This window comes from Geospiza fortis, unplaced genomic scaffold (assembly GCF_000277835.1).
Source record: "Geospiza fortis unplaced genomic scaffold, GeoFor_1.0 scaffold403, whole genome shotgun sequence".
Classification (NCBI taxonomy): Eukaryota; Metazoa; Chordata; class Aves; order Passeriformes; family Thraupidae; genus Geospiza; species Geospiza fortis.
In genome coordinates, this window is record NW_005054336.1 from 3543331 (window position 1) to 3556629 (window position 13299).

The 13299-nt window shown below is 40.2% G+C and overlaps 1 protein-coding gene across 1 annotated transcript; it reads right to left on the reverse strand.

Moving 5' to 3' along the window:
- Positions 1 to 6433: 6433 nt before the first annotated feature.
- On the reverse strand, positions 6434 to 12592 carry F3 (coagulation factor III, tissue factor). The gene is made up of 5 exons (XM_031057925.1): positions 12312 to 12592; positions 10309 to 10493; positions 9736 to 9917; positions 9471 to 9630; positions 6434 to 8374 (listed from the first exon to the last, which is right to left on the reverse strand). Exons 1-5 carry the CDS (start codon positions 12488 to 12490, stop codon positions 8226 to 8228), a joined length of 855 nt encoding a protein of 284 aa, XP_030913785.1. The 5' UTR covers positions 12491 to 12592; the 3' UTR covers positions 6434 to 8225.
- Between the last annotated feature and the right edge of the window lie 707 nt (positions 12593 to 13299).

Below are 13299 nucleotides of genomic sequence, written 5' to 3' on the forward strand. Positions count from 1 at the left end.
CGGTCAGGTTTTTATTATGATGCTTGAAACTTCACTGGGAAGTTTAAAGTGGCTGTGCACATTGCAGGTTCCTATGTTTGTTTATATGTTCTGATGAATTCCATCCTGTCACGTGTACTCAGAGGATGAAACTGGTTTTATTCAACCCAAACCATTCTATCATTCATCTTGAAACAGAAATATAGCCAAGTTAGGTTATGATGAAAGCAGCTTGTCTTTCATGTTGAAAACCTTAGAAAAAATGTTATCTTCAAAACCTTCTTTGAACTTTGCATAATTTTCTTTCCTTGAATTCAAAAGCAGAGTCAGGTGACAAATAGCCTGGAACTTCACAGACAGAAGCTGTTTTAAGGGAGTAATTTGAAAAATACAGTAAATTCAGGGATTAATAGGAATAATATGCCTAAGCAAATTCCTTGGGGATTGACTTCGGAAACTGAAGACATTTTGCCAGTAATCCTGCAATGAATGCTACAATGCAAGAATAATCATCCAGTTGGCATTTTTATATGGGAGAGAAGGGAAACTTGGACACTCTACTTATGTGGGATATATCTTCACAAACCAGACTTAATCACAGTCTCTATTAACACTGCTTAGAAACCTCTCACTTAATGACCTTTGGCAAGTCTGAACCATAAAGATTGAACACAATTGCTTTTAGTGGTGGAAGGAGCACATTTGTTTTAATGCCCAGCCCTGTTTTCAGCTCTGCTTGTCCACAAACCAACATCCTTCATTTCCCACCCATCTCTCATTTTGGGAAACTAGTGGCATCTACACATGATGAACCAAAATAGAACAGAACTGGAAAAATGAGGTCAATTCTGTCTAGACCAAAAAAAATGCTGAGACTGGTTTACTTGGGGAGAAATAGGGAACTCCACCTACATGACTAAGCAAATTTTCTCCATTAAAGTGACCCAAGAGTTTGGCCCACATCAAAGCTAATTTTTTAATGTTGATTGTTGAAAGTTTGGGGGAGGCTGCTTTGAAAGACAGTCCATGTATGCAATTGAAGAGGCATTCTATGTAACCAAATATACCCTTAATCTCCTTATCCTGATTGGTTTAGTGCAAGTAGGTCCTAAAAAACAATTGACTAGTTTTAATCACTGTGAATCATGACAAGTGTAAAGGTGCTCCCCAAAATAAGCTAATGTTTCTTTAGCTTAATTTACCTAATTATAGTATTTTACTGCAGGAATATGTTGGCACAAAAGCAACAGCTAAACACAGCTATGGGACAGATATGGTAACACACTGAAAGATGAAGTATCTGTAGAGGGGTTAATGTGTTGGGAAAAAATAATGGTTAAAAAGGAAAGCATGTGTGCCAGAGGCTTCTTAAAACTTGGATGCAATATTATATATTGCAACAAGACTTCTCTGAAAAGGTTTTTGGAGCATAGTAGGGAATTAGAGCCAAAGTCAAATCACATTGACTAACTAGATTAAGAAAAAAAAACTTTCACTTTTTTTCAATTATGAAAATAGTTGTGTTGGAACTTCAGTAGGGCCATGTCTGACAGACAGTAGCTCCTGCAGGCACCATGTATTTTGCTGTCTCAGAGTTTGTTCTGTAGGGACCTGCTTGAGAGACAGGTACAGAAGAGCAGCCTCTCAGCTGAGACCTGTTTTGACTTCTTGTGCCTATCACTGGCTGTGGAATGGAAAGTCATTTTTTTCAAAAGGTGTTTTTGGGGTTGCTTTTTCAAGACAGGCTCAGCAGAACTCAAAGCACATATGGCCCAAAATAGCCCCAGTTTCAAACACAGCTGCCTTCCAGCTATTCCTACCCATGCCTTTCTTTTCCTTGCCACTGGAATAGCATGTTATCACAGTTCCAAACATAGTTTGTACTTCAGCATAATTCACAGGGCTTCTGCGGCTCAATTTATGACGTGCAGCAGCAGTAAAACATTTTCCAATACTTCTAGAAGACTACAGTTCTTTCTGTAAGGTACTTAGTCTGTTCCTCTAAGAGTTAAAAAGGGCAGTAAGAGGACTCTGTTTTCTGTTTGAAGGATACTGAGGAAAGAAAGTCTAGTAAGAAGCTTAATAGTCAGCATGAAAATCTAAATCTGAGCTATTCCTGAGTTTCTAAGACTAAAGAAGTTTGTCAGGAGAAGGGAGTAGGGTTTTTGCAGGCTTCAAAACCAACTTGCAAACAATAGGTAAGTACTGATGGATTGTTAACTGGGGCTGTGTTTCCAGCAATGTTTGAATGTTGGACAGCACGGGGTATATTGTAGTCCAGGATTCCTGGAGAAGCCGTCCTGGGAAGCACTGTATAGGACATGGGAGGTGTTCAGGAGAAGAGAGATGTTCCTGCCCTTAATATCAGATCTTATTGAGCTGTTCAATCTCTCTGTTCCTTTTCATTATTAGAAAATAGAGGACCCAATACATTTCTCATGCCCTTTTCCTCCAAATTTTGGTGAAATCTGGATTTAAACTGGATCTCAGTGTGTTAATCATTTAGAAACATTTGGATTGTTAATGTGCTGATTATGCCCCTTTTTACCACTTGGTGTCACCTTTTCTAGGCTCACGAAGCACAGAAAGCAGACACAGGCTGCTCCCAGGGATGGCTGCGGGGGCAGGGAGGGAGGAGCGGCTGCGGGGTGACGGTCCTGCAGCACTGACACACGCCTCTGGTGGCACCCTCGGTGCTCTCATCATGTAGGAATCAAGTGGAGAGCTGGGAAATCAGACTGAGTATTATCTCTGTGGAAATGTACATATTTGGGGTGAAGGGATGGTAAAGTATGAAGGCAACAGAGGGAAAACTCTTTCTGTTAATCAAGGATGCACTCTTTAAAATGAAAAAACTCAACTAACAAACCCACATTTTTCCCTTGAATAAGGAGTGCTTCCTATTGGAGTAGGTTTTAAAATCTCACTTGTCACTCTAGCTCTTCTAGTACATTAGCTGATTAATTGAGTTGTGTAATTACAAAATAACTAATTTAAAAATTACCATGTGATCTCACTGGGAAAATATTTCTCTGTTGAAAGGAAGGTGAGTTTTAATTAAACCTCTTTTAATGAATTTTTTTTTTAATTTAACAATGCCATTACTTTGCTACTTAAATATTTCTTGAAGTAATAAGGTAGAAAACTTGAAAATAAAAATAGAAGAAAATGCATCGGGGAGTATAAATGAGATCTGGAACTGTAAAGTTCATGTTAATAATTTCATTGGTATTTTAAACAAGAAACTAAAAAAACTACACTTCAATTAGGCGCAGTGAGGTACAGTGGTAGTGAGGAGCAGTGGTAGTGAATGTTCTGAAAGTTACTGTCTCAATAATACTGACCAAGGGGAGATGTAGAAGGTAAAAAAATAATGCTTCCATGCTATTAATGTTTCTTATTGTGATTAAGAGATATGAATTTATTCAGATTCTATATTATGATTAAAATGAGATCCTGCCTACCTGTCTGAAGAAATAAGGCAGAGGGTTCATCTCTCATGAAAAATAAGTAATGGGAATGAGTAGGGGATGGAGGAGAGGAAGGGAAACATCAACAAAAGAGCCAGGGGAAGCCAGGAGCAGAAGCATTTCAAGCTCCTTACAGGAGTCAGTCACACAAATATGTCACCTTTAAAAAGATGAGAAACAGGCACAACCTCTGCAATTGGACATCTGAGACAGCCTGGCTGTCAAACCCTGGAGGCAGTCAAGGTGGCTGCATGTTTATAACCAGGTACTGGCAGGTTTTTCTGGAAGAAACCATCCCTGAGGGAAATCTTGCTGTGAACTTGGCTAATTCAGCTACAGCTGGAGGCTGAGGAGTTACAGGGAAAGATGTTCTCTCTGGGTCCTTTGGGGGGATGCTGCAAGAGGCTCCGTGGGTTGAATGAGGGCCTGTGCCAGAAGAAGCAGAAGGATTTCGCGGTGGGAAGGTTTCTCAATATATGTTGTAAGGAAGAGATCTGTAGGACATCTTTATGTCCTGAGCTTTGCTAAATGTTCTGCTGTAGAGCACTGGAAGACACACACATCAAATAAGGGAAGGGCAGCTCTCCGTGGCAGTTTGTCTTTGTAAGGGACAGACTGGGCGTAGTCTGTGAGGGAGCATATGCCATGGTGAGTGACACCACACCTAAGGATTGTGGAAAGATTTTCAGCTGACCAGTTCCTGCTTCTGTCCTCTCCAACAGGTTGTTCTTTTCCTGTCATTCTCAAGCATGCACACCAGGACAAACATAGACTATAGAAAGCATGGTTAGTTGTATGTGGATAAATTCTGTGTAATTAGAAGATTATTCAATTGACTCTTGGATCTGGTAATGTATATTACAAGGTTTCTGAAACTGTGGCAATCACTACTAACCTGCAAAATAATCAGCTTTACAAAACTGAACTGACAGGGTAATCTATCACAGCTGTTTATTCTCACTTCATGCAGAAAACTCTTTGTCCTGAGTTGCCACATAACTAGTGGTCCAAGTTAAGCTCATAATCACGTTCTTATCATTACATGCCTCTCAGCAGCAGCCTTCTCACACTGGAAAGCTGAGTCTGCTAGAAATAGCTAAGCTGTTTGCTGCCATATCCATTCATCATACACTTATGAAGTTCTCTACAGTTGTTCATTTTAAGTAATGGCAGTAATTTTATTGTCTGTGTTGCTGTTAGGGCTGACAGAAAAGCAGCAGAGCAGCATCAGCCTTTATTTGCTTGTGTGAGGAAGAATGTGGTTTTAAAGCAGGCTTGTTAAAGTGTGCAGTATTACACATTCACTTGTACAAGGAGAGGACACAAATACTGTGTGAGGGAGCTATGTAAATGTATCCACTTGAAATAGTTGGATACCTTTTTCAGATGATGGAGCTAAGTGGAACAGGGGAATAGGGAGCATCAATAGGAACATGCTTGCTTACAGAAACCTGCTTAGAAGAGGAGCCAGGGAACTTAGGGAAGGCTTTTCCTATGCACCTTTCTCATATCCATTCCCTGCGTGTCTGCCTTCATCTTAAGTCCATACAGTGCTGAAGTGGCCACATGTGTGGGCCTAGTCTTTCTTCCTAGTGACAACACCTTTATTGGTATAACAACTTCTGCCCAACCAATACTCTGAGAAAGTCTCTGCATAAAACATTTTGTGTGGGTTCAGCCCAAGAAATAGAACTTACAGAAGTTTGCAATTAAGAAGCCCCTTTTTCAACTGTCTCCACAAACAGAAAACACCCTCTTTGAAATAGGATCTGTGAGCCCCGTGACTCTGGTTACCCAGCATTGTTGGATGATAACATACTGCAGCTAGGAAACAGAAGTGCTTCAGACTTCCAGAACTTGTACAGTCAGGGGTCTCTCTTTTACCATTTAAGGCCCTTGTTTGCATTTCTGTGGGTGTCTCTTCTCCCCTCCTTCCCTCCCCCCATATTCAGAACAATCCCAGAATCTCTTTAAGTAATGAAGTATGATTTATAGCATACTGTGTCATTTATGACAAGCAACTGCGTGGTCTAATTTAATAAATGCTGTGCTGTAATTACAGGCTTTCCTTTTCCTATTAGCTCTTCCCTTTTGTAAGTCTGGCACTGAATGAAGCTGAGGAAGCAGAGTGCCTCAGGGAAGGGAAGTAATGATGACAACTTTGGAATGTTTTTAAATTGACTCCCACGAGTTCTCATGTTTTTGATTGCTGTTGTAAGATTCCTTCTCCATACAAGGCTTATGCATCAGCAGAAAAGCAGAAAATGCATTAAGCATTTATTGCTCAACACGAAGTAAACAGGGTTTTGGGGGGGAAATTCTGGTATTTTTCTTCCCTCTGTAAAAAGAAGAATTAAAGACACAAGAAAACCCCCCATAAACCACACTTACACAGAAGTTTTAACCCATACACAGATGGTAGCTATAGTACAGCAGGGATGAAAAATAAAAATAAAATTCTGTACAAATTGTTTGATTGGGATAATAATTTTGTAAGGTATTCCTTCTCATGAATACAGTGGATATCTTCTTTTAAGGCATGTTTAAAGTGTTGAGATCCACCAGTTAGTTCCAATTACAAGGTGATTTTTTCTATTCTCTTGAGTTTTTGTGTTTGTGTATGCTGACCACCATCATTAGCAGTTCTCATCTCTGGGGCAGGCCCATAATGCCTTGAATGGACATCAGTGGCACAAGTATAGGCAGCACTGTGGGAATGGAAGAAGCTGTGAATGCAAACCCTGACTAATTGCTCCTGTAAGTGGACAGCAGAAATGTGACTCAGGACTCTTCAAAACCTCCAATTTGTGAACTGTGGCTTCTCCTAGTTTTATCCTTGCAGGTGCCCTGGTATTCTGCTTTATACACTTGTTAGATTGTGGCAGCTTGCCTACACTGCTGTCCCAAAATAAGTTTCCTAAATGTATATTTAATTTAGTTCTGGAATGAATACTGTACATTGTTTTGAAAAGGAAAAGAAAGACTTATGTTTCCAGTCACCTTTATTTCACTAGAAAAGTATAAATTACCATCATAAATACAGATAACACCAGTATAAAAATTAGAATCTCATTTATAAAATAAATACTAAAAGTCAAAGCAACAGGTATCTCCAAATCCCATCACCAAGATGATTTGAATCTACACCACAGAAACCATTCTTCAACTGTTAATTAAAAATGATGTTCAAAATGCAGTAAATACTGCTACCTATTCAGTGCTTGCTGAAATGAGTTACTATTGACTCAAAGCCTGCAAAGTATTTGTTCTAACATTTAGTTGAAACTATCACACTCCCCTGTCTATATAACTCTAGGCGTAGTGTAACTGGATATACTTTCCAGATAAAGAGCAAGTACCTGCTTCAATAGTGTTTCTTACAAGTTGCCAGTGCAGTAGTTTCAGTTTGTTTACCTTTGTCTGCATCCAAAGATAAACAGACCAAGTTAATTTTATCCAAGAAGTGCAAAAATAATAGTAGCAGTTTTGTCGCATCTGAACTAACAGATTATTTCACCAGTTAATATTGTTAAGAGGCAGATAAATACAGGGTTTGTTTCATAGAAACAGAAAAATATTCCTTTTAGTTAGGTAAAAGACACCTATTTCTCGAAAGTAGTGTTTTTTCCCCTCACAAGTACCGTAAGTCTTCTGGCTCAATAAGGCCATGCTGATCAAGTTAAAAGTACCTCTAGTTCAGAATCCTGTTTGACAGGACAATAGAAAGAGCTTGGGAACAGTCTATGAAAAATCTCTCTGCAAAGAGACCTCGGTAATTTAGAGACAGGCAATCACCAGCCATAGGAAGTTCTACAAGGGAAAGTGCTGGGCTTGGCACCTGGCATGGGGCAGCCCTGGATGTACAGACAGGCTGGGGAATGAGAGGCTGGACAGCAGAAAGGGGCCTGGGGGACCTGGTCAAGGGAAAGTTGAACATGAGCCAGCAGTGCCCTGGCAAGCAGGAGGGACATCCCTGTCCTGGGGACATCAGGGACAGCATGACAGCCAGGCAAGGGAGGGGATTGTCCTGCTCTGCTCTGAGCTGGGGCTGCCTCACCTCAGGTGCTGGGGGCAGTTCTGGGTGCCACAATACAAAAAAGACACTGAGTGTTAGAGAGGGTCCAAAGGATGGTGAACGCTCCAGAAGGGAAGCTGTGTGAGGAGTGGCTGAGGTCACTTGGTCTGTTCAGCCTGGAGAAAAGGAAACTGAGGGGAGACACTTCAACAACCTCACCAAAGGAAGCAGAGGGGCAGGTGCCAATCTCTTCACTCGTGACCAGGGACAGGACTCAAAAATCCAGCATGAAGCTGAGTCAGGGAAGGTTTTGATTCAGTATCAGGGAAAAGATTTTCACCCAGAGGGTGTTTGGGCACTGGAACAGGGTCCCCAGGGCAGTGGTCACAGCAGCAGCCTGGCAGAGGTCACGAAGCTGACAGACAGCATCTCAGGCACAGGGTGTGACTCGTGGGGATGGTGCTGTGCTGGGCCAGGACTTGGACTCGATGATCCTGATGGGTCTCTTCCAAATCAGCACATTCTATAAATCTATGATTGTAACAGATCATCAGAAAGCTCTTCCAGCCTCTGGCCACTAATGACACAGGGCTTCCTGATATCTGGATTTTTCGTCTGTACTGTCTAGTGGATTTTTTAATCCACATAAAGTTTGGGCTTCAGAATTCCTGTTTCAGAGAGCCTAAAAGGCTCCACTCAATTACCCAATTTAGGTTTTTTTCTGGTTTGTCTCTGCCACTAGTGTCTGCAATACTTTTTCCTTAGACACCATTAAGCAGCTCCTTTTCTCTCACAGTTCTTGCTTTCTTTGCTTTCTTGCGTTTACACAGAACCACGGGAAGGACAATGGCGAGAGTGATGACTGCAACTGCTATCACTGCTAAGATGATAAAGACTTCTGTTCCATATTCTGTAGAGGAAAAAAAATCCAAGATTGAGTTATGAGAACCCAGAATGTCACAGTGCTACAAACTCTTAGCACTCATTCCACTGAATGAAAAAATGCTTTCTATATGTTAGTCTCACAGAAGTGGAGTCACCACATCAGTTTGAACTGAATAGATTTTAACATGAATTTGTGGAACTGAAGTAAAGTTTTATTCTCCCTCGCTCACTCTAGGTTTTAATCTAGTTTAGTTAGTGCACTAAAGTACCATGCTAGCACCACAAGAATTAGTCAAACCATTCATCCTGCCTGTACATTATTTCTGTCCAAGTGAAAATCTATTCAAGTTTACAAGCTAGAAAAGACAAAGAGAAGATTTTTTCTATTTAAATTTTAATGAAATTGCAATTTTTGTGGTAAATTCTCTGGATAAGAAAGCTAATTTGAGTTCATTTGCCGTTTTAGAAGAGTTTTTTCTAGAGTGCAAATATTCTTACTCAGAAAGATACAGTACAGCAATTGATATTATTTAAGTAATATTGATGACTGTATATTGAAGAAAGTGTTATCCAAATGGCTAGTCTGAAATGCCTGGCTGTTTCACCTACACTTGCTAACTTATTTACCAGTAAAGAAGTCTATCTGCCAACCTCTGACCTCAGAACAGGAAAGAAAGTCTTATTCTCATTATCTGCTTTTGGCATAACTAAAGGTCAGTTCATTCTACAAGTAAATGGATATTCAGGTTTCCAGCACTTCTATGTTTTAGAGGTAATCCTTCAAGCACTTCCTATGGCACCTGGTATTGGAAAGATCCAAGGAAAACAATTGGAAACAAAAATGAAGCTGAATGCTAGTGATGACATCTGGAACCTCACACACCAGTCATCAACTCAGACTTTTTAACCAAAACAGTTGGGCAAAACCCTAAAAGCAGATCCAACTAGAGGTGGTGGACTCTTACTTAAAGTGAGGTCTTCCCATGAATTTCCATGTTCCACCTGTGTATTCTAACTTACACAGTAAACAGTTTATTTCATTGCAGGCACCAGAATTTAAAGATGTGGGGCTTTTTGTTAGACTATTAAAGACTGAGTGACAAACCTCATCTGATACTTACCATCTAAGATATTCCTTCCTACACTGGTGCAGAGCACCCTGCTTTCTTGGCCATTACGATTTTCTCTGCGAGAGGGAATGATTCCCTGGACATAGAAGCAATAGTTCTTTCCACTGTCAACACTTACTTCAAAATTATGGCTTTTTGTTGTTACATCTTTCTGTAAAGGAGAAAATATTCCAAGTGTCAACTCTGAAGGTAGCACAGAAATTGTGTAACCATATAGAATGTAACAATTATTACAAAAACCAGAATTAGACCTTACCTTCCCAGAACTTTGATCTTTCCAGTAATAGAGTTTGTATTCCAGGTCATGCTGGAAAATATCTTGAATATTCATAAAGCTTCCATTAGGAAATATATATGGTGTAAGTGGATCTTTGAACACGACATTCAGTTTGGAACCTTTTTGTGAATAATCCTTTATCTCTGGTTTTCCAATAACAGCTAAACAAAGATTTTCAGAATTTAAAAAATGACATCATTTATGTATGACACGCTCTTTTTCCTTCCACCCTCCATTACCTTCCCTTCTCAAATCTATTACAAGTTTACAAAGCCAGTGAAGGCCTAAATTGTAAACAAGTATCCTCACCTAGTACATAATATTAACTAAATGTTCTACTCAGTGCAGTGAGAAACAAATGGTAACTAAAATCTTTCACCCTCCCCTATAACAGGGAAAGCTTTGTGCCTGAATATCTTTTCTGATATCAGCAGGGTGACCATAAGAATCTATAGAAAAAAACCTTTAAGCTCAATCTAAACCTTGTTTAAATCAACAGAAGTAATCTTGAAAATAAATTTATAGTAAGATTTAATTGGTAATTCTACTTACTCTGGCTATAAGGTGTAAATTTTTCAGAGACTTCAAAAGGTGGCTCTTCAAAGTTATCCATCTCTGCAGGCTTTACAGACAGTATGTGTGCTGTATAGGTCTCCTTTACATTCCTGAGTGCATCAGTAACATCACACTCTGTTTCTGATGTCAGTATGCATTTTCTCTTCACGTCAGATGTCTGTCTGAAAAGAGCAAGAAGGAAGTGTCAACACTTTTGAACCAGACATATATGTATTACATATTTAGATACGTTAAAAAATATTTTTCCCCTCAAACTGTATAGATTTCCCTCATCCAGTAGAACAGCCTTGCAGGCTAAAAGGAGAAGAGAAAAGCTCAAAAGCCACTATCCTGTACAGCTGTATTTCACAATTCAAAGCAGAATTCAGTAAATCATGTATGATCGATATTAATTACAGAAATGTGCTATAGGACACATTTCATTTTGCGTTTATGCAAATGCCACTAAGAACCAGACAGTAGCAGCAAATTTCAATACAGAATTACAATTTAAAAACACTGACTAGAAGCATGAACCATGCACTTCTCCTGATTTTTAAAATATAGAAAGCAAGTCCATTTACTTGCGAAATAGCAATGAGACTATGAAAAATGTTAATTTCTCATTTTACTTCCTCACAAGAAGGAACAAAAAACCAGATTAGATATTACTCCTTCAATTCTTTTCCCTCTTTTTTCTGGTGAATTAAGGAGAGTAAAAATTGTGTGATCTCAACTGGAAGAGCGAGTGCTGCCTTGTGATTGTTCTGAATATTAACAAAGTGATTTTTTCTCAAAGTAGATCAAGTTTCCTTGTTTAGAGTCAGCTGAACTCCCTTCTCACTTCATCAGATTTCTTTTGTCACAGATCAGTAGGGGCCAGTGCCACAAGAAATGCTCTGAAACGGGATAGAGGATTGACCTTTTTGATGAAACAAATGTACTTTGTAAATATACATACACAAGAAAGCAAACATTTAATCCTACGTCCTCCATAACAGCAACTTCAGTTAAAAGAGATGCGTCTGCTGCAGAACTACACCTGATTCTATACTGAATCTCGGGTGAACAGATTTCAGTTTTTTGCAAGCAAAATGGCTGGAAAGAAACTCCAGATTCAAAAATTTCATAAATTGTGTTCTGCTAAGTGTGTGCTTTTAAGTCCGTTAATCTAATCACTCCTAAAGAATGAAAAAGAACATGAAGCCATTACACTGGTATTTCACTTTTTAGTCATGAGAGAAAACACATTTATATGCCACTTTTAGGGACAGTAGAGACTAGAGTACCACTTTTTCATTAATATGTAGGAAGTTGATGATGCGTTTTCCCTTTAGGGCACGTTTAATAATGCTCTATGTATTAAAATGGGAGCTAAAACCAGCACAGATTTATTACTGAACTTCATGGAAAGTTTTGTGCAGTTCTGAAAGAGGCATTAGGCACTTCACATAAGCTGGTTATGTTTATATCTACAATATTTTACAGCTTACATAAAACACAATATCAGAGGAAATCCTGACAGAGGTAAATGAACAAAGGTAATTTTTAGTATTACCCAGCAAGACAAAATTATTAATTACTGTGATTCACCGATTAGAATAAAATGCAGACTCATTTATTAGACACCTCCCAAGACTGAAGACACAAGTCCAGACACATTGGAAGACATAAAAAGGTAAAGTTCTGTCTAATATGTGGTATGTCAGGTTGAGTATCAACTCCTTCAAAGTATCCTGGCTGGCTCTCTCGAGCAGCACCGAACCCCAGAACTGAAATTCGGATCTAAAGCTCACCTCTCCAATTCCAAAGTGGGCAAAACTAGAAGTCTAAACCTGATATTTTTAGAGTTGGACACTAAGAAGTATTAGGCAATTTTCCTAAATCCCAGCATTTGAGCACTTTTCCTGTCACATTCCCTTTCAGAAATATTCAAACATGCTCTCTTTTCATTTTCTTCAATTGCCATTAATGAACATACCATGGTGTTATCTACTTACCCATGTATTTCTACAGTATAGAAGTAGCCTGATGGTTTTGGTTGCCACTGTAGTATAGTTTTAAAATTGATTGAAGACCAAGTTATATTGACTGCTGTTGGTAGGTTTTCATAGCCTTTAAATAAAGAAGAGAGTGCCGTCAGTCCTAGTATATATAATTCCTGTTTCCCTGCAGGCATTGTTCAGTTGCCATTAATTGCAACTTGGAAACGTTTTCTTGGGGGGAAAAGGCTCAGTCCTGCCATTAGGAAAGGACTGCTCATCTTACTAAAGGAATGAGTCCAGGCAGAAGTGAAAAATGACAAGACAATTATTTTCTGTCTTGTAACTCTGAAACTGATGAGGTAATTTAGAGTTCCTTTTTGATCCAAGACCTCCGCAGAAAGTACAAAAGCTTGAACATTCTAGTGAATGAAGCACTGAACAAATGAGGCAGAGTTCAAAATCATCCCTAGCTTTATCTGCAGAAAGCGTTAGCTCCTGGATTCTCATTTACATATTTAGGAAAGATAAAGTCTCTTTAAAAATCAGTGGTTACCCTACACACCTACAGTATATGAGAGAGGCCACCCCGGGATGAGCTCGTGTCCCCCTCAAGCACATTTTTGGCCAGCCACAGCTGCTTCGGGGAAATGCCCAGGACGAAGCCGGATGGGAAAACCCCTCGCAACCCTGTACCCTCTGGAGCCCCTCGACAAGCTCGGAGCTGAGACCAACGGGAGGAAATCTTGCGACTTCACTACAGCTGCCCATCCCCGAGGCCGTCCCCGCTCCCAGCAATGCCGCGGCCAGTGAGGAGCCCGCAGCGGCGCCCGGCCCCCGGCAGCCGGAGCGCTGTGCAGGGTGGGCCCGCGTCCCTGTCCCCTGCCCGCCAGCGCGGGGCCGCTCTCCTCGGACTCCCTCAGGGACACCCTGTCCTGCGGCTCAGAGGGACCGATCACGGCGCCATCCCATCCCGTCCAGTCCCGTCGCGTCCCGCGGGCCGTCA